Source organism: Artemia franciscana, chromosome 5 (assembly GCF_032884065.1).
Source record: "Artemia franciscana chromosome 5, ASM3288406v1, whole genome shotgun sequence".
In the NCBI taxonomy this organism is placed as follows: domain Eukaryota; kingdom Metazoa; phylum Arthropoda; class Branchiopoda; order Anostraca; family Artemiidae; genus Artemia; species Artemia franciscana.
In genome coordinates this window covers 44,775,572-44,797,753 of record NC_088867.1, presented here as the reverse complement: position 1 = coordinate 44,797,753, position 22,182 = coordinate 44,775,572, and the positions used below count along the sequence as shown (strand labels likewise).

Here is a 22,182-nt window from a genome sequence, read left to right as displayed (position 1 = left end):
TCGTATCGACCCATTGGTCCTAGAAGATCGTGAGAGGGCTCATTTGAACGTAAATGAAAAGTTCTAGTGCCCTTTTTAAGAGACCAAAAAGATTGACGGACAACTAGGCCCCCTCCTCCGACACTTTTGCCAGAAACATCGGACCAAAATTTTGAGATAGCCATTTTGCTCATCATAGTTGAAAGGACTAATAACAATGCTTTTGGATATAAAATGACCCCCCCCCCCCAAGGCCCTAGAAGTAAGTTCTTTAAGTTATAAAATTTGTCCATTGTTCACGCATTGTATTTGTTATTGGGAATTAGGCATACATTTCCAGGTGGGAGGGACGAACTTTCTGCTGGGGGTTTTCCTACGAGGGAATTTTCTATGGGGAGGAAAGTTTCCAGGGAGTGAACATGTGAGGGCAATTTTATAATTGAGAAAGCCATTGTAAAACTTTCAATGTAAAAATTATTGCAGGTCACTTGAAAGCGCTAGAAACACACTTCCGTAGGACTGCATATAAACTGGAACACAACTAAAATTATGGTCATAGACTCATCTTCTTCACTGTTAACTCTCCAGTTAGCCTGAACAGCATCACTGGTATCGAAGTTGTTCGAAAGTTTACCTACCTGGGCTCCATAGTTTCTACAGATGGCTCGTTTCTCCCCGATCTGCAAGACAGATTATCCAAAGAGTCTTCTATCATGGGCAGACTGAACCATCACATCTGGTAAAAACCGAAAATCAGTCATACAACAAAACTGCGGATCTCCAACGCCCTATTCGGCTCTGTGATGCTTTACGAAGCTGAGACATGGCGAGCATCAGCTGCAACCTTCAAGTAAATCGACGTATTTCAGTCGAAGAGCCTGAGGAGGACTAAGGGCCTACGATAGTCCGACTTCGTCAGCAATGAGAAGCTTCTTAAGCTCACGAAGCAGTCTCGGTTTTCGACTCAAGCAGCCGAGAGAACCTTACCATGGTTCGGGCATCTACTTCAAATGCCAACACATCTACCCACAAAGACGATCTATGACTTCCACTCTATCAAAGCCGGTTGGAAGCAACCTCGCAGCCGACCGAAGAAACGTTGGTCCGACAGCCTGTCCGAGTTCCTGACAATGGCAAGCATCAAACCGGGTGAAGCGCAAATACTTGCCATGGACCGAAACGGAGATTGAGGAGGCAGACGTCACTCACTACGCCGAGCAGCGCCCGGCAGGAGACATAAGTCAAGTAAGTAAGTAAGTAAGTCAAATTAGGTTCAAAAGCCGTATTGGATTGACTTAAGTGAGATTGATCACCTGCTACTTAAAGCTCAAGAGAAATTGGCTGAACTTTCGAGGGATACAAACTTAAAACTAAAGTTTCCAAAAAAAGGCCTTACTCAGTTCAGGACTGAATTTCCCACAATCGCTGATTTGACGGTAAATGTTTTTCTACAATTCAACGCCACCTATTTGTGTGAAGTTACTGTCTCAGCCTTAACACGTACAGCCACCTCTTCATAAACTCGATAATTTGAATCTCTCGATAATTAGAAGTTTTTCGCGGTCTCTTGAAAAGCACTTGATAAATTGAAAAATGTCATCTCAGGGTTATTAGAGTCTCCGATTCTTCCGGTCACATTAAGCAAGGCACGATTATCGATCACCATTTTCATGTTGATGACGAGAGGACAAAAAGAAGAATTTCCGGCTCTTCAGGTCACATTAAGCAAGGCACGATTATCCGTCATCATTTTCATGTTGAGGACGGGAGGAAAAAATGAATAATCTCTGGTTCTTCCGATCATATTAATCAAGGCACAATTATCCATCATAATTTTCATGTTGAGGACGAGATAACAAAAAGAAGAATCTCTGGCTCTTCCGGTCACATTAAGCAAGGCACAACTATCCATCATCATTTTCATGTTGAGGACGAGAGGATAAAAAGAAGAACCTCCGGTTCTGACCGTCACATTAAGCAAGGCAACGATTATCCATCATCATTTTTATGTTGAGGACGAGAGGATAAAAAGAAGAACATCCGGTTCTTCCGGTAACATTAATCAAGGCACGATTATCCATCATCATTTTCATGTTGGGGACGAGAGGGTAAAAAGAAGAACCTCCGGTTCTTCCGGTCACATTAAGCAAGGCAGGATTATCCATTATCATTTGCATGTTGAGGACGAGAGGACAGAAAGAGGAACCTCTGGTTCTTCCGGTCACATTAAGCAAGGCACAATTATCCATCCTCATTTTCATGTTGAGGACGAGAGGAAAAAAAGAAGAACCTCCGGTTCTCACCGTCACATTAAGCAAGGCAACGATTATCCATCATCATTTTCATGTTGGGGACGAGAGGGTAAAAAGAAGAGCCTCCAATTCTTTCGATCACATTAAGCAAGGCACAATTTTCTATCGTCATTTTCATACTGAGGACGACAGGATAAAAAGAAGAACCTACGGTTCTTCTGGTCACATTAAGCAAGGCACAATTAGCCATCATCATTTTCATGCTGAGGATGAGTTAAAAGAAGAACCTCCACTTCTTCCGGTCACATTAAGCAAGGTATGATTATTCATCATTATTTTCATGTTGAGAACAAGAGGACAAAAAGAAGAATCTCCGGTTCTTCCGGTCACATAATCCAAGGCACGATTCTCCATCATCATTTCCATGTTGAGGACGAGAGGATGAAAAGAAGAGTCTCCGGTTTTTCCAGTCACATTAAGCAAGGCACGATTAGCCATCATCATGTTCATGTTGAGGACAAGAGGATAAAAAGAATAGCCTCTGGTTCATGCGGTCCCATTAGCAAGGCACGATTATCCATCGTCATTTTCATGTTGAGGAAGATAGGATAAAAAGATTAACCTCCGGTTCGTCCGGTCACCTTAAGCAAGGTACGATTCTCCATCATCATTTCCATTTTGAGGACGAGAGGATAAAAAGAAGAGCCTCCGGTTCTTCCAATCAGATTGAGCAAGACACGACTAGCCATCATCATTTTCATGTTGAGGACGAGAGGATAAAAAGAATAGCCTTTGGTTCATGCAGTCCCATTAAGCAAGGCACGATTATCCATCGTCATTTTCATGTTTAGGATGAGAGGATAAAAAGAATAACCTCCAGTTCATCCGGTCACATTAAGGAAGGCACAATTATCCATCATCATTTTCATGTTGAGGACGAGAGGATAAAAAGAAGAGCCTTCGGGTCTTCTGGTCACATTAAGCAAACACGATTATCCATCATAATTTTCATGTTGAGGACGAGAGGATAAAAAGAATAACCTCCGGTTCATCCGGTCACATTACGCAAAGCACAATTATCCATCATCATTTTCATCTTGAGGAAGAGAGGATAAAAAGAATAACCTCCGGTTCATCCGGTCACATTAAGCAAGGTATTATTACCATCATTATCTTACGTTCTACACTCTCAAGATAGAACCAAATGACATATTTTTAGCACTCTCATCAACATTGAGAATGAACTGGACAATGTAAGATAGAAGTCACTGAATCCAAAAAAAAAATCTTAGATTACTTTTTAAAATAATTCTTTTTTTCAAATGGTTTTTACCATGCTCCATAGAAAGATAGATAGATAGATCGTGTATTTCAAAAGCCCAAGGGCCATATACACACAAAAATTTATAAATAAAAAAATAAGGGAATCTCCAACAGAACAAATGACAAAGCAAACCAAAATATTATACATAGCGAAAAATACCTAATGTTGCGCCTTAATTCGATCTAGTATCGGCACCAAGCAATAATTTATTTTTCTTGTCTTCAAAAAGATAATCACAATTTTGTCACAAAGCCATACACAAGTGAAAATCGGTTACACAAATTGTCCAGATTTAATCATGTATTTTATCCGATCGAATTGCTCTTAACTCTCTCAACTCTGAACTCATATGTGATTGAGAAGTTAAATATAAGGGTTTAAATATATATATATATATATATATATATATATATATATATTTATATATATATATATATATATATATATATATATGTCATGAAAAGAGAAATCACCAATGCAACAGCACAAACACAGAAGGTCAGAAGGAGAAAAGGAAGACTGTTTTCCTAAATTAGTAAAAAATCCGCTCTATTAGAAACACAATTCAAAATAATTGGCGCTGCATCATCATTTGTCGAACCTCCGAAATCAGTTGAAAATTTCTTTAAGTATTTCCAGATAATTCTTTTGATATTTATTTAAAAGTTCGTTATAATGAAAACTAAATTTTTTAAATTGCCAAGTTAATTTATTTGCAGAAAAATCTCTTGATATAAATTTTTGGCTTAAGATTTTACATCTATTTTTAAAATCAATATAATTACTACAAATCCTTGCATAACGAAGTAACTGTGAGAAAAACGCAGAATATGTGATATTTGAATGTATATTACTTTCAGGGAATGGGAAACTAATCACTTCAAAATCAAAATCATCCGTTTTATTATACATTTTAAAACATAATTTATTATTATCACAAATATTAACATTTAAATCTAAGAAATGATCTTCATGACCAGCGTTATTACTAGGTTCAAGAGTAAGCTCTGATGGATATATATTTTTAGAAATATCAATGAAATCCTTACAATTTAAGACCAAAATATCATCTAAATATCTTTTATTATTTGACAAAACATGTTTTAAATTATTTGGATTATTCTTATCCATCATATATTTATATTCTAGTTGACTTAAAAACAAGTCAGCTATAAATGGGCTGGCATTCCCCCCTATGGGAATTCCCACGATTTGCTTGTACAAATCACCACCAAATCTTATATAAGTATTGTACAAAAAAATTCTAATAACTCAAAAATCATATCCAAGCTGTAACATCTCAAGTTAACTGTGGTATTAAAGCAATTTGTCCATATAGCTTTTTTATTATAAGTGTCTATTTTTAAGAACCTTTTACTAGATAAACAAACAAATACAACGTAGAAACAATAGGGAAAGTTTTTTCAAGACAATGGAAATTATTTATGTAGATATTTCGGCCCTATGTCCAAGGGCCGTCTTCAGCACAATACAATACTATATATATATATAAAAGAACTTACATCAAATTGTGAGAATTAAAACTGAATATAAAAACACTTATTAAAACAATTTTTTTTAAAAATATAGCCCTAGCATCCTTACTTCAGCGAAGTTCAACCAGGACTGGCGAAAAGAATGAAATGAAGAAATATAAACTCATTCAAACTAAAGAGAATAAAATGATTAGATGCAATTTCTTAAAGCTAATCTTGCTTGTTTAGCAGCCTGTCTCAAAGGCCTTTTCGTAGTTGGTTCAGTACTATTATAAATTGGTTTAGTAAAATATTTTGTTAGATCATTTTTAATTAAATTTGAGTATAAAGAATTTAGTGAGTATTCCCCCAAGTCCCTGTTCAAAGAAATATTTTTATTGATTTTGAGATTAATTTCAATTGATTCTCGAACCACCTGTTTTATTCCCAAATCATTACTAATGAGTGAAGAGTTTTCAAAAAGTATCATGTGGGACGGATTATTAAAAATATGCCAACCTAGAGCAGAATCAAAGGAATTGTTGGAACCATTTGAAATTAAGGCCTTGTCTATGTCATTTTTATGCTGATGTAACCTTTTGTCTAGATTCTGATGGGTCCTGCCGACATAGTATTTTCCGCAATCACAGGGTATTTGATAGACCCCTCTTTGGCGAGTAACTGGGGTCTTATCTTTACCCGAATTTAAGAAATTGATGATTTTAAAATTATTAGTAAAAACTACGTACAGATTATTTTTTGTGCAAATATTTTTTAATTTTGTTGTAATCTTTGGGATATACGGAAGATAGACAATATTTGAGGGCTTATCAATAGCCTCACATTGTGAAGTATCTTCTTCGATTTTACAAGAATGTCTTTTTATTCTACGGCTAATTATTTTATTTACAAAAGGAATGGGGTATCCATTACCAAAAAGAATATCTCTGATAAAATTTATTTCTGCATTTATATATGAATGGGAGCAAATATTTAGGGCACGATCAATGAGGGAAATTACAACTGCTCTTTTAACTTGTGGGGGGTGATTTGAATTAAAGTGAAGATATCTATTGTTTTGTGTTGGCTTTCGATATATAGTAAAATCCAGTTCATCAGCTTTACGAATAATTAATACATCTAAAAACGGTAGTTTATTTTCAATTTCAACTTCAAGGGTGAACTGCAAATTTCGGTCATAAGTGTTAAGATGATCTAAGAAGCCCCGAAGTTCAGCTTCCCCATAATTCCAAAGTGAAATTACGTCATCCATATAACGACCCCAATAGACATGTTTTAGAAAATAAGAATTCAATGCCCAATTCTCAAGATTCTCGACGTAAATATTTGCTAGTAGCCCAGATAAAGGTGCCCCCATGGGTAATCCATTTTTTTGCTGATAAAAAGAATCGCGAAATTGAAAATACATAGAAAACTTATTACAAATTTTAACAAGAGTCATTAAAACTTCACAATCAATTCCTGTCGCTGAAGTCTCGATCAAGTGGTAATTTTCTTCTATTTTGTTTTTTAATAATTCCTCTGAAAAAGTTACATCTATATTTGTGTACATGGAAACAATGTCGAAACTACTAACTATTGTGTTTTCTGAAATACTTGTGTTGCTAAGTTTTTTAATCAAATCTGCCGAGTTATGAATATAGGAATTTTGAGAATACAATAAAGGTTTGAAAGCTGCACAAAGCCATTTTCCAATATTGGCAGCGGGAGCTTTAGTACAAGCCACAATAGGTCTTAAGGGAATACCCTGTTTATGTATTTTTGGTAAACCGTAGAGTTTAGGACAGAAACTACCACGGGGAAAAAATTTATTGTATAGTTGTGGGGTGATTTTACCATTTTGTTTTAGCTGCTTTAATTCATTTATAATATTATTAGTGAACTGATCAGTAGGATCATGAGTTATTGTTTGATATGTAATTGTGTCATTTAAATGCGAAAAAATTTTGTTGTCATAGTCTGTTGTATTCATGACAACAAGTGAATTGCTTTTGTCTGCTTTAGTTATTATAATAGAAGGATCTTTTCGGAGATTAGATAGTATTTTTATGTCATGCAGATTTTCCGGTGTGGAATTAGTAGGAGGCTTAAACTTTTTTTGGCTATTATAGAGGATATTTATTAGACCAGATCTAACTTCATCCGGGTTAGAGACAGAAGGATAGTGTTTATGCAAAGCGGACTCTAGAGAGGAAACTATATCTGCCACAGGAACCTGTTTCGGTAGAAAAGAAAATTTTGGACCTTTTTCTAGTGTTTCGATTTCCTGGGGTTCCAATGTTTTAGAAGAGAGGTTAACGATAGCAGGCCCAGGAGTTGATGTAACGATAGCATCTCACAATTTGATGTAAGTTCTTTTATATATATATATAGTATTGTATTGTGCTGAAGACGGCCCTTGGACATAGGGCCGAAATATCTACATAAATAATTTCCATTGTCTTGAAAAAACTTTCCCTATTGTTTCTACGTTGTATTTGTTTGTTATGGAAAGGCAGTGTGGTCTTCGTCGCTATTTTCCTTTTACTAGATAAGAGGAAAGATTTCTTGATAACAGTTTTTAAATTATCTAACACTACATTAAGTGATAAATTAGTATACATTGTCGCAAAATCGAAAGACTCAATTCTTTTAGCTGAAACCATTGTTAAAGACTCTAAAACCTGCAGTGAATTATTAACACTCCAATATGGATTGAAATTCGAAAACTTTTTAATACCAGAACAATAGGTTTTAAGTTTATTTAGAATTTCCTTTAAAATTAAAGAGAGGTCAGTAGCAGCAATGCGGGTTGGACATTTAGCTGCTCCAGCAATAAACCGTGGTTTAGGGGGATTCTTATGAAATTTTACAGTCCAATATAGGAAAGGGAACTTTTTATCATTGTCACTTATTTTAATATTAAAATTTTTAAAAAGTATTTCTTCAGTCTTGTCAATTAAATTCTCATCCTCTAAATTTACCTTTTCGTAAACATTAGTTGTGCATAACTCCCTTTTTAAGATATCACAATACAGCTTCTGATAAATTATGGCAAAATTATTATTAGCTTTATCCACTGGCACAATTACAAATTCATTCTGCAGATTAGCAATTGCTTGTTTAATCTTCGCATTATAAAATAATGATTTAGTGTTACTATTTTTTAAATTAGAATATGTTTTATTTCTTATTCTACTAATAATTAAATTCTTCCAACTTTGAAAACTCTTTTTACTTTTATTCTCTTTCTTACACCACTTATCAATAAATAAATCAAAATCATTTTCCAAGCCATCAAGAACACTCGATGGTTTCAGATGATGAGAAAGACGGAAATTAGCCCCTTTATTCATTATAATTTGAAGATCATCTTGCTTTATTATTGACAAGTCCCCTGTTATAACATGTTTGTAAGTAGGATTTACAAATGGGCCAAGTTGCTTACAATTACAAACCGGTTTCCAATTTATATCACTACCTAATCTTTTAAGTATTAAATTATAATTAAAAATAATTTGACCAATAGTTTTTGAAAATTTATAAGTTAAACTGGACTATCATTTTAATTCAAATTACTAGGAAGGGCCTGTTTCACATGCCGCTGATTTAAAATTTCTGGTAAATTAATATCTTCAATCTGCTTACAAGTAAAATTAATAGGTAAATATAATCTGTTATCCTTATTACCAATCTTATCAAACTTTTTCTTTTTTGAAATAAATTTCGTTTTAGTAAGAATGCAAATTGCATCACATATTACTTTAAAATTATATTCAAGAGCTGTTTTATTGTTAACAATCCAGAAAAGTTTGATTAAATTCCTCTTGGATAAATTATTTAGACATTTTATTACAGAAATCATACCCCTAGATTCAAGTAGCTGGCGTAGATCTATAGAAAGGTAAAGGTAAAGGATACGGCATTAGACTTTACAGTCCGTACCGGCGGTGCTGATCTCCGTTTCTTGGCCTTCTATAGAAAGCATATGTAAATCTAATTCATTTTTTCTATTATTTTTTCTCTGTCCTCTCGATCGTTTTTTTACGTTTAGTAGGACAAGTAAAAGAAGGATGGTCCATAAAACCATCAATACATTTAAAAATAACCTGAGACATGTCACCATATTTTGCTACACGATCATTTAGCCCAAAAGGATAAGCTGTACCAAGAGTATGGATCCAGAAATCCTCCTGTTTACGTAGTCTATTATTCTTCTCTTCTTTATTTAAATTTTCTAACTCTAAATTTTCTAAAATTGTGACAGTTATATCTGATATGGAACATTTACCATTATTACAATGTTGAACTAGATAGTTATTAGTTTTTTCATTATTAACTGTTGTCTTGTGTCCAGAAAATCTTTTATATATATTATTAGTTGTTTCTCCCACATATTGTAGGCAGCATTCATTACATTCTAATAGGTAAATTACATTGGTTGTTCTACAATTAACACTACCACGTAACTTGCATGCAAATTTTTTATTATACAATGTACTCTTAACAAAAGTCCGTGGGATAAAATGATCTTGGCAAAGAAAACAACGACTCTTACACTTACTAACTTTCAAAAAATCGTTCCGAGTTCCGAGGCTAATATTTGTGTTTTGTTGCATTAAGAGTTATTGAAAATAAATCCAAAACAAACCAACATCCAAATCAAAATCCAACAATCAAAGTCCAAAAAACATGCCAAGGTCAATAGGTCAATAAATACATAAAAAAAAAAAAAATGAAAGAACATGACATTTGCATAAGTGCCATCTCACCAATAATTAACAATATCAGGTTAAAAACCTGGACCAGGGTAAAGGTCTGTCGGGGAGAAAATTAAAACATTTTCTCCACCAACACTGGATCCAACCTGGAATAATATCATGAAAAGAGAAATCACCAATGCAACAGCACAAACACATAAAAAAAGAAATATATATATATATATATATATATATATATATATATATATATATATATATACAAGCTGTTGGGGTGGCGCTTCGTGCCACCCAAACACCTATTTGGTGGGGGCGCTTGGCGCCCCCAAGCCCCCCCGCGCGAGCAAGTCGTTACGCGCCATATTAGTTACGCGCCATTGCAGTTGTGTCCCTGTGCCCCGCGGCGTCCCCGTTGTAGTTGTGTCCCTGTGTCCCGGTCGTCATTTATATTCCCTGTGTCCCGGTCGTCATTTGTGTCCCGGTGTCCCAGTCTACAATTTCTCTTTGAGTGTCCCGTTCGTCATTTTTATTCCTTGTGTCCCGGTGTCCCGGTCGTCATTTGTGTCCCGGTGTCCCGGTCTGTATATACATTCGTTTTTGAATTGGTATATGATGATATAAATTTTTGTGTTTTTCCCCTTTTTTTCTTTTTAGTTTTTTTTTGGTTTTTACTTTTTTTTACTTTTTTTTCTTTTTTCTTTTTAGTTTTATTTGTAGTTTTACCTTTTTAGTTTTTTATTTTTATTTTTATATTTTTAGTTTTTTTTTCTCCTTTATTTTTCAGTTTTTTTTTCCTTTTTTTTCTTTTTTAGTTTTTTTAGTTTTTTAGCTTTTTAATTTTTTTTGTTAGTTTTTAGTTTTTTTTCTTTTTAGTTTTTTTTGTAGTTTTTACCTTTTTTTTTAGTATTTTTTAGTTTTTTTTACTTATGTCCTGGTTGTCATTTATATTCCCTGTGTCCCGGTCGTAATTTGTGTCCCAGTGCTTTGTTGATGGTGATTGCTAATCGAACATTCCTTGTGTCCCGAACAAAAAGAGGAGTTAGATAATCCCCTTCTTCCGGTCGATTTCTCTTTGAGTGTCCCGGTCGTCATTTATATTCCCTATGTCCCGGTGTCCCTGTCGTCATTTGTGTGACCGGGAATTCGGTCGTAATTAAGGTCGTCATAATGACGACATGACGACCTGATGACATGACGTCACTCGACACACAGACAACTTATTTTTATATATATAGATGTCCCGGTCGTCATTTGTGTCCCGGTGCTTTGTTGATGGTGATTGCTAATCGAACATTCCTTGTGTCCCGGTTGCTTTCTCTTTGAGTGTCCCGGTCATCATTTATATTCCCTATGTCCCGGTGTCCCGGTCGTCATTTGTGTGACCGGGAATTCGGTCGTCATCAAGGTCTTCATAATGACGACATGACGACCTGATGACATGACGTCACTCGACACACAGATACACAGACAACTTATTTATATATATATATATATATATATATATATATATATATATATATATATATATATATATATATATATATATATATGTATATATATATATATATATATATATATATATATATATATATATATATATATATATATATATATATATATATATATAGGCTATATATATATATAGGCTATATATATATATATATATATATATATATATATATATATATATATATATATATATATATATATATATATATATATATATATATATATATATATATATATTACCATATATATTATATATTACCTATATATATATATTACCATATATATATATATATATTATCATATATATATATTACCTATTAATTTTACTTGTAAGCATATTGAAGATATTAATTTACCAGAAATTTTAAATCAGCGGCATGTGAAACAGGCCCTTCCTAGTAATTTGAATTATAATGATAGTCCAGTTTTAACTTATAAATTTTCAAAAACTATTGGGCAAATTATTTTTAATTATAATTTAATACTTAAGAGATTAGATAGTGATATAAATTGGAAACCGGTTTGTGATTGTAAGCAAATTGGCCCATTTGTAAATCCTACTTACAAACATGTTATAACAGGGGACTTGTCAATAATAAAGCAAGATGATCTTCAAATTATAATGAACTAGCTATTGGGGTGGCTATTGGTTATGTTTTTAACTACGTAAAACTTGCGAATATACAACATTCTTTGCTGTCCCATTGTCTGTGCATATAAATAGATTGTCAGGTTTACCGACTCTTGAACATGCAACATATAATGGTCCATGGGAAAACAATCTGTATTCAGATCTGTACCTCATGATTCTAATGATTGCCCTTGAGCTTTGTTGATGGTGATTGCTAATCGACCATTCCCTGTATCGCCGTCGTCATTTATATATCCCACTGTGCCCCCCGGCGTCCCCGTTGTAGTTGTGTCCCTGTGTCCTGGTCGTCATTTATATTCCCTGTGTCCCGGTCGTCATTTGTGTCCCGGTGTCCCAGTCTGTGATTTCTCTTTGAGTGTCCCGGGCGTCATTTATATTCCTTGTGTCCCGGTGTCCCGGTCGTCATTTGTGTCCCAGTGTCCCGGTCTGTATATACATTCGTTTTTGAATGGGTCTTTTTTTTTAGTTTTTAGTTTTTTACCTTTTTTTAGTTTTTTTAGTTATACCTCATGATTCTAATGATTGCCCTTGAGCTTTGTTGATGGTGATTGCTAATCGAACATTCCCTGTGTCCCTGTCGTCATTTATATATCCCCCTGTGCCCCAGGGCGTCCCCGTTGTAGTTGTGTCCCTGTGTCCCGGTCGTCATTTATATTCCCTGTGTCCCGGTCGTCATTTGTATCCCGGTGTCCCGGTCTGTATATACATTCGTTTTTTTAGTTTTGTTTTTCTCCTTTATTTTTCATTTTTTCTTTTTTTCTTTTTTTTCTTTTTTAGTTTTTTAGTTTTTTAGCTTTTTTAGTTTTTTTATTATTTTTTAGTTTTTTTTCCTTTTTAGTTTTTTTGTAGTTTTTACCCTTTTTTTAGTTTTTTTTTCTTATGTCCTGGTCGTCATTTATACTCCCCATGTCCCGGTCGTCATTTGTGTCCCAGTGCTTTGTTGATGGTGATTGCTAATCGAACATTCCTTGTGTCCCGGTCACTTTCTCTTTGAGTGTCGTCATTTATATTCCCTATGTGCCGGTGTCCCGGTCGTCATTTGTGTCCCGATGTCCCGGTCTGTAATTTCGTCAGTCGAAAACATGACGTCAGTCAACACACAAACATGACGTCTCCCGACAGACCCACACACACACAGACAACTTATTTTTATATATATAGATAAAGGGGCTAATTTCCGTCTTTCTCATCATCTGAAACCATCGATTGTTCTTGATGGCTTGGAAAATGATTTTGATTTATTTATTGATAAGTGGTGTAAGAAAGAGAATAAAAATAAAGAGAGTTTTCAAAGTTGGAAGAATTTAATTATCAATAGAATAAGAAATAAAATATATTCTAACTTAAAAAATAGTAACACTAAATCATTATTTTATAATGCGAAGATTAAACAAGCAATTGCTAATCTACAGAATGAATTTGTAATTGTGCCAGTGGATAAAGCTAATAATAATTTTGCCATAATTTGTCAGAAGCTGTATTACGATATCTTAACAAGGGAGTTATGCACAACTAATGTTTACAAAAAGGTAAATTTAGAGGATGAGAATTTAATTAAAAAAACTGAAGAAATGCTTTTTATAAATTTTAATATTAAAATAAATGACAATGATAAAAAGTTCCCTTTCCTATATTGGACTGTAAAATTTCATAAGAATCCCCCTAAACCACAGTTTATTGCTGGAGCAGCTAAATGTCCAACCCGCATTGCTGCTACTGACCTCTCTTTAATTTTAAAGGAAATTGTAAATAAACTTAAAACCTATTGTTCTGGTATTAAAAAGTTTTCGAATTTTAATCCATATTGGAGTGTTAATAATTCACTGCAGGTGATAGATTCTTTAACAATGGTTTCAGCTAAAAGAATTGAGTCTTTCGATTTTGCGACAATGTATACTAATTTATCGCTTAATGTAGTGTTAGATAATTTAAAAACTGTTATCAAGAAATCTTTCCTCTTATCTAGTAAAAGGTTCTTAAAAATAGACACTTATAATAAAAAAGCTATATGGACAAATTGCTTTAATACCACAGTTAACTTGAGATGTTACAGCTTGGATATGATTTTTGAGTTATTAGAATTTGTTTTATACAATACTTACATAAGATTTGGTGGTGATTTGTACAAGAAAATCGTGGGAATTCCCATGGGGGGGGGAATGCCAGCCCATTTATAGCTGACTTGTTTTTAAGTCAACTAGAATATAAATATATGATGGATAAGAATAATCCAAATAATTTAAAACATGTTTTGTCAAATAATAAAAGATATTTAGATGATATTTTGGTCTTAAATTGTAAGGATTTCATTGATATTTCTAAAAATATATATCCATCAGAGCTTACTCTTGAACCTAGTCATGGCGCTGGTCATGAAGATCATTTCTTAGATTTAAATATTAATATTTGTGATAATAATAAATTAAGTTTTAAAATGTATAATAAAACGGATGATTTTGATTTTGAAGTGATTAGTTTCCCATTCCCTGAAAGTAATATACACTCAAATATCACGTATTCGGCGTTTTTCTCACAGTTACTTCGTTATGCAAGGATTTGTAGTAATTATATTGATTTTAAAAATAGATGTAAAATCTTAAGCCAAAAATTGATATCAAGAGATTTTTCTGCAAATAAATTAACTTGGCATTTTAAAAAATTTAGTTTTCATTATATCGAACTTTTAAATAAATATCAAAAGAATTATCTGGAAATACTTAAAGAAATTTTCAACTAATTTCGGAGGTTCGACAAATGATGATGCAGCGCCATTTATTTTGAATTGTGTTTCTAATAGAGCGGATTTTTTTTTTTTTTAAATAGCCACATGGTAAAGATGAATTCTATAATTGTTTATTTCATTCAATTTTTTTTTGCAATGTGTTAATATTTGTGATTTGGTAAAATTTATCATATTTAGTTTACCTATTGTTGCTAAAAAGAGGGATATATTAACAGGATAAGCTTGTTTTGGTGTTACTTGGTTGTTTTACATTTGCTGTTTTTTTTTGTTTTTTTTCATAGGCATGTATTTTGGGGGTGATACCTGACACGGGGATGTCATGGATATTCTGTAGTAGCCACAACACTTGGCTGGGTAGAGAATTTAAAGTGGCGAAACCCTATAGGCAAGTGTATTCTCCTGATAAGCCCTTGTGTTGGGTTGTTGCCTCTGAATTATTTGTCTTTATTATTTTTTTTTCTATTGTCTGGTAAATGACGACTTATACTTATTGGCGACATGACTGCCTGTCCATGGATTATTCTTTATGGTTGATTGTATATGGCTATGCTGTTTGACCTATGTGATTGTATGGATGAGTAGGGTTAAGGCCTCATTCAAGTGCTGGTCTATAGTAATCACTAATTTAGGAAAACAGTCTTCCTTTTCTCCTTCTGTCTCTTTTTTTTATGTGTTTGTGCTGTTGCATTGGTGATTTCTCTTTTCATGATATATATATATATATATATATATATATATATATATATATATATATATATATATATATATATATATATATATATATATTTATATATATATATATATATACATATAGGTAAAGGATACGGTTTTAGACTTTGCAGTCCGTACCGGCGGTGCTGATCTCCGTTTCTTTGCCCTTCAGCCAGGAAGTGCAATGAGGGGTTGGGGGCCAGCCATCCTGTGCTTTCGCACACCCTTCCTGTTTACCTTCCCCAGATTTCTCCAGGTACCCATTTAGAGCTGGGTTGACTCTGGCTAAGCTTACAGAGTCACGCCACTGACCCCCGTCCCAAACTGAAGAATTTGGTACACCGTGATTCGAACTCGCGTCCTCTCAGACAAAGGATCCTGAATCCAGCGCACCAACCCACTCGGCCAGGACGGCTACTCGGCCAGGACGGCTATTAAAAAAAAGGATACGGCATTAAACTTTACAGTCCGTACCGGCGGTGCTGATCTCCGTTTCTTGGCCCTTCAGCCAGGAAGTGCAACGGGGGGTTGGGGGCCAGCCATCCTGTGCTTTCGCACACCCTTCCTGTTTACCTTCCCCAGATTTCTCCAGGTACCCATTTAGATCTGGGTCGACTCTTGCTAAGCTTACAGAGTCACGCCACTGACCCCCGTCCCAAACTGAAGAATTGGGTACAGTGGGATTCGAACCCGTGTCCTCTCAGACAAGGGATCCCGAATCCAGCGCACCAACCCACTCGGCCAGGACGGCTCAAAAAAAAGGTATATATATATATATATATATATATATATATATATATATATATATATATATATATATATATATATATATATACGTATATATATATATACGTATATATATATATATATATATATATATATATATATATATATATATATATATATATAAATACAAATATATACATACATATATATGTATACACATATACACTCATATATACATACATACACATGTATATGCATATGCATATACATACATATACACACATACACACAAACTTTAATTTAATACTTGCCACTCAACGACTGCTCTCCAATATACACGAGTGAACTAGGACAGTCATAATTCCCTTTTATTTGTATTAAAAAAGGTGAAGAATACGGCACTGGACCTTACAGTTCCTACCGGTAGTGCTGATCTCCGTTTCATGATTTTTTAGCCAGGAAGTGCAATGGGGGGCTGAGGACCAGCCATTGCTTTTGTACACTCTTTCTGTTTACTTTCCCCAGATTTCCCAGGTACCCATTCAGAGCAGGGTCAACAATGGCTAATATTACAGTCATACCACTGCCCCACCTTTCCAAATCAGCGACACCAGAACTTGAACCTTTGTCCTCACAGACAAAGCATTTAAGTTTTATTTATGTTATTGCAAATAATGCAATTTTGATGAAAAGAAGGATATATAATTTTTGGGTACTTGTTAATTAAACAAATCACACCCAAAAATTACGCTTTGGTTTGATCGCAGAAAACCGGTTTCATAGCCACAAAGACAGATGACGTATGACAGAATGCATTGGACTTGTATAATTTGGGCTTATTTGTAAATAATGGGGGGTGTTGGTTAGGTTAGGTGCGTTGTAAAATACCCCCCCCCCCCTAATGCATAAATATCAGCCCAAATTATATTATTATATAAACTAAGGGTTGTATGAAGGTTATGTTTTATTAGGATTAACCTAACTTCACTTCTTGGGTGTGTTGTTTTTTTTAATTAATATTTACCAATTTTTGTAACAAACAACTACATTTAAATTTACAGCATAATAACTACAATTTTACAACTTCTTGTGCCAGTTTTTAGTTTTAGATTTTTGTATATTTCTAAATGAATTCTAAACCTATATATTTTCATATGTATATGTATATTGTTACCTAATAAACGAGTCATCAAAAAATATTTACTTATCTTTCTCTTATATTTATATGGGGTTCCCAGGAAATTTACAATCATAAATGGGGTCATGAATATAAAAAAATTAAAGAAGCCCCGGTCTAGAGGATATTTCCACGGTGATGGGGATTTCTCCATAGAGGAGAGGCCAGATTTCCTGGAATTATTTAAATAAGAAATTAAATAAAAAAACAAGTTTTTTCAACTGAAAGTAAGGAGCAACATTAAAACTTAAAACGAACAGAAACTATTACGTATATGAAGGGGTGACCCCTCCTCAACACCTCGCTCTTTACGCTAAACTTTGAATTTTGTCCCAATTCTTTACGAACGACTCATGAAACACAAGGGTCGTGTAATTAGAAGAATAAGAAGCTTTTTTAAGAGCACTTTTTTTAGCGTAAAAAGTGATATGCAGAGGAGGGGGTAACCTCCTGTTTTTATTATTTAATGTCTAGTTAGATCAGTGGCACATTCCAAGTTTTTGGTATTTATAGGGTAATTATGTATATTGTGTATTAATTAATTAGATTTTGGCTAATAATAGTGATTCATATTGCTCAAAGCTATGGTAGAAAAAAATGCTTTGCTTCCTTTACTGTCTCAATTGAGATGTGTTTACTGTCAATTACTGTCAATGTGTTTACTGTCAATTAGATGTGTTAGATGTGTTACAAAACCCCATAGAAGGGTTTTTGACGGATTAAGATTTTTCATACATTACTGAAGAATCTATTCTTCAAAATGTGGATACATTATAAAAACAGAAAGAGCTTACCATATACTCCTGACAGCTTAAGACAGGAGCTAGCAGGAAATAGCCCGTCCCGGCCCTTTTTACCTCCCATGCAGTTAGACTCAAGAATTCCAACTGTAGAATTATTGTGGAAGGGATCTTCACAGGCTGGATTGTCTCCGTTAATGGATACGCATTTAAAACAGTCAATCGCTGACGCAACTAAAGTTAAAAAAAAATTAGATTACAAGAAAAATGTGAGTTCTTAAAATATTTTTATTCTGCAAGATTCTTAGAAGTGAATAAAAATTAATCCTGATGAAGATGGATTTTATTCCTTTTCTTTGTGACAGTCACTGATCTACGCCTTATTTACCTAAATTACCTAAATTTATATAATAGCCTATAATTAATAAAATATAATATAAATAATATAACATGATAACTGATATAATATAATAACCTATTGATAACCTATTAATATAATATAATCAATCTAATATAATATAATGAATATATAGAATTGTCTTTCTTTCTTTTTTTTTTTTTTTAATAAATTGCGTGTTACTAAAAAAACTGAATTAATCAGAATTTGAGCTGAGAAAACTATCTTTCCAGCCACATTTTTTTCATTTTTGTGATTTCGTCAAACCTTTACATTTTACCAAACAAAATTTGGACAAGTAGACTCTATTACATGTGTAGATATCATTAGCCCAATATAGGCCTATATAGCCCTATATAGCCCAAATTTGTTTCTAGAGTAACGAAAAAACTACCAAAGAAGCCGGTTTGCATTCTACGCACCGTAAACTTGAGTGAGTGGCGTATAATACACAAGTGCCGGAATTTTTCATGGAGAGAGAGCTGGATTTTCCGTAATTATTTAAAAACGATCAGCAACGAAATTTTGAAAAATAAGTTTTTTCAACTGAAAGCTAGGAGCAACATCAAAACCTTAAACGAACAGAAATTAGTGTGTATATGAATGGGGTTTCCCCTTCCACAAGATCTTGCTCTTTACGCTAAGGTTTTGACTATTTGTCCTAATTCTTTAATTACAATTCCTGAAATACAATGGCTGTTTAACTAGAATAACAATCTTTGTTTTAAAATTCCAAGAAAGACTGTGTTAAAAAAACTTAAAGCAATTGGCAAACTTCATAACATGCAGCCCTTTCCCTGGGGGCTGTGGGGGGTAAAGTCATCCTCAAAGACATATCTATTAAATCTTTCGACCATGCTGAAGAAAATTGCTATCTCGAAATTTTGATTGGACAATTTTGTAAGTAAAAAGGGGGGTAACGGGCTAGCTTCCCTCCAATATTTTTGTCACTTAAAAATGGCACTAGAACTTTTGATTCACGATCAAATGAGCCCTATCCCAATCTTCTAGGATAAATGGTTCGACATGATCGTCCCTGGGAAAAAGCAACAACAAATGAACACGCATTCGTGACCTTGCTTCTGGCAAAAAAAAATCAAAATTCCACATTTTTGAACATAGGAGCTTGAAACCTCGACAGTAGGGTTATCTAATATACAGAACCTCATTTTGTGATTTTCATTAAGATCACTTGATTTTTTTAGGGGTGTTTCCCCTTCTTTTTCAAAAATTAGGCAAGTTTTCTCAGGCTCGTAACTTTTGATGGCATTGATGGGTAATATTAAACTGTATGAATTTTATATATTTTGAATAAGCATCGAAATTCAATTCTTTTAATGTATCTATTATTATCAAGGGTCATTTTCTTATAGTTTCGGTTACTATTGAGTCGTATAACTCCTTACAGTTCGTTACCTCGAGCTGTTTGATCTCTGTGTCAAATCATATAAAAAAACAACAACAGGTTTTTTCATCTGCAAGTAAGGAGTAACATTACAACTTAAAACGAACAGAAATTATTACGTATATGGGGGGGGTGCCCCCTTTTTAAAACCTCGCTCTTAACGCTTGAATTCGAATTTTGTTCCAGTTCTTTAAGAGGGCCGTTTAATTAGAATAAATAGCTCTTTTGAAAATTCTAAAAAATCTTTAGCGTAAAGAGCAAGGAATCGAAAAGGGGGAACACGCTTAAATACGCAGTAATTTCTGTTCTTTTTAAGTTTTAATATTGCTCCTTACTTTCAGTTGAAAAAACTTGTGTTTTTACTTAATGTCTGATCATTTTTTAAGTAATGCTGGGATATCCGACACCCCTTTTTATGGAGAATTCCCTTTCCCCATGAAAAATTCATCAATGGAAAGATCCTCACACGTAACCCCCTCCGCCATAAAAATCCCTCTGAAAATGTCTGTATATTTCACAATAACCTATGCTATATGTAAACAATGGGCAAAGTTCAGAACTTGGAGCCCTTTCCCCGGGTTCTTTGGGGGATTAGGTCATCCTCAAAGACATAGTTCTTAGATTTGTCGACTATGTTGAACAAAATGGCTATCTCAAGATTTTGAACATGTGATTTTGGAAAAAAGAGCATGGGAGGGGGCCTAGTTGCCCTCCAAATTTTTTTCCACATAAAAATAGCACTAGAACTCTTAATTTCTTTTCGAATGAGCCCTCTCGCGATATTCTAGGACCACTGGGTCGATACGATCACCCCTGGGAAAAAAAAACAAATAAACACGCATTCGTGATCTTTCTTCTGGTAAAAAAAATACAAAATTCCACATTTTTGCAAATAGGAGCTTAAAACCTCTTGAGTTGGATTCTTCGATACGACGAATCTGATGGTGTGATTTTCTTTGCGATTCTATGACTTTTAGGGGGTGTTCCCTTCTTTATTCGAAAATAAGGCAACTACTTTGAGGCTCGTAACTTTTGATCGGTAAGACTAAACTTAACGAAACTTATATATTTGAGATCAGCATTAAAATCGAATTCTATGGATGTTTTTTCGTTTTTTCGAGTTTTGGTTACTGCCGAGCCGGGTCACTCCTTACTTACAGTTCGTTACCACGAATGTTTGACTAGTCCCATCACGAATGGGTTTTAAGCAAATATCTTCTGTTTGTAACGGAAGATATTATAGAATAAATCATATTTTACTTTTTTACTAATTCGGTAGAGACAGCCTGAAGAATCTACCAAGATCCCCCCCGCCCCCCAAAAAGAATATAAAGCAAATCACTTAGTTTATTAAATTTAATTAGCTAAATTATAAAATTTACACTTTTAAATAACTTTATAGTTTTAAGCAGAACCTTCACAAAAATAAGGGTGGGGCAAATGTGGTTTTCAATATCTGGTGGGGGGGAATTTGTCCTTTTTCCTCTTTATTTCAGTGAAAACACAGAAGAAGAAGTATTTTTCAAAATCCAGGGGATACAAGGGATCACAGGCACCCTCAATGGACGCCCCAAGACCTATCACTGTTTAGTCATATTCTTTAACATTATAAATCTTTTTCATTGGAATCCTCGAAAACAACTCTTCTTGGGAAATACATGAATTCCTCATTCTTTTTCAAAAAATTAAAGTAAACTGAGCACACATAGCCCATACACACAACAATTTTTTTTTCCTTTACTCTGTGATAAGTAAAATTTAATTTCATTGGTTTACGTCTGTGACGTATTTTTGTCACACAATCACTTTATTCTGTAATGTCAGAACTGGAAGCTGTATAGCTCCTGATTTTTAGAATCTGATTGGTTCTGCTGAGTTTCGGTATAAATTCGTATATCAGTTAAAAGAAGGAAAACTACAATTCTACCGGGTGGTTTCTCTTGAGTAAAATTGTATGTCTCTCAGTTAGAAGAATTTTTAAAAGTAATTCCTCTATTTCTCTTTGGTTTATTTTTGCTGTGCGCTTGAAAGCAGTCAGATTCTTTTTAATTAAAATCAGCTTGGTGGAGGTGGTGGAATACTTGAGAGCCATGGCTAATTGGAGCAAAGCCAAGATAGACAGTCTTGGTTTGGCTCATGAAGTCATTTCACTTGTTGATAGCCTAACAACCATCCTAAGGCAGAACTAAGGTAGATAGGCAAGGAGTGAGGATGATTCAAATAAGCTTTACCTTTATTGGAATAGCCCACTGCAATTGCAATGGGTATGACCGAAATTCTTGGGTTGACTTATGAATGACAATGTCCATGGGACTCGTATGCAAAACGGGAGACTGAAGTCGGCTGGACTCACAGCCGACTTCCAGGCCTAGGT

The 22,182-nt window shown here is 34.1% G+C and overlaps 1 protein-coding gene across 2 annotated transcripts in view; it reads right to left on the bottom strand.

Moving 5' to 3' along the window:
• Positions 1–22,182, bottom strand: part of LOC136027474 (uncharacterized) — a 56,147-nt gene that overhangs the window by 20,665 nt on the left and 13,300 nt on the right. For both annotated transcript variants that reach the window (XM_065704772.1, XM_065704771.1), the window contains exon 3: positions 18,061–18,240. In XM_065704772.1, the coding sequence (XP_065560844.1) occupies positions 18,061–18,240 (180 nt within the window). The remainder of the gene's footprint in view (positions 1–18,060; positions 18,241–22,182) is intronic.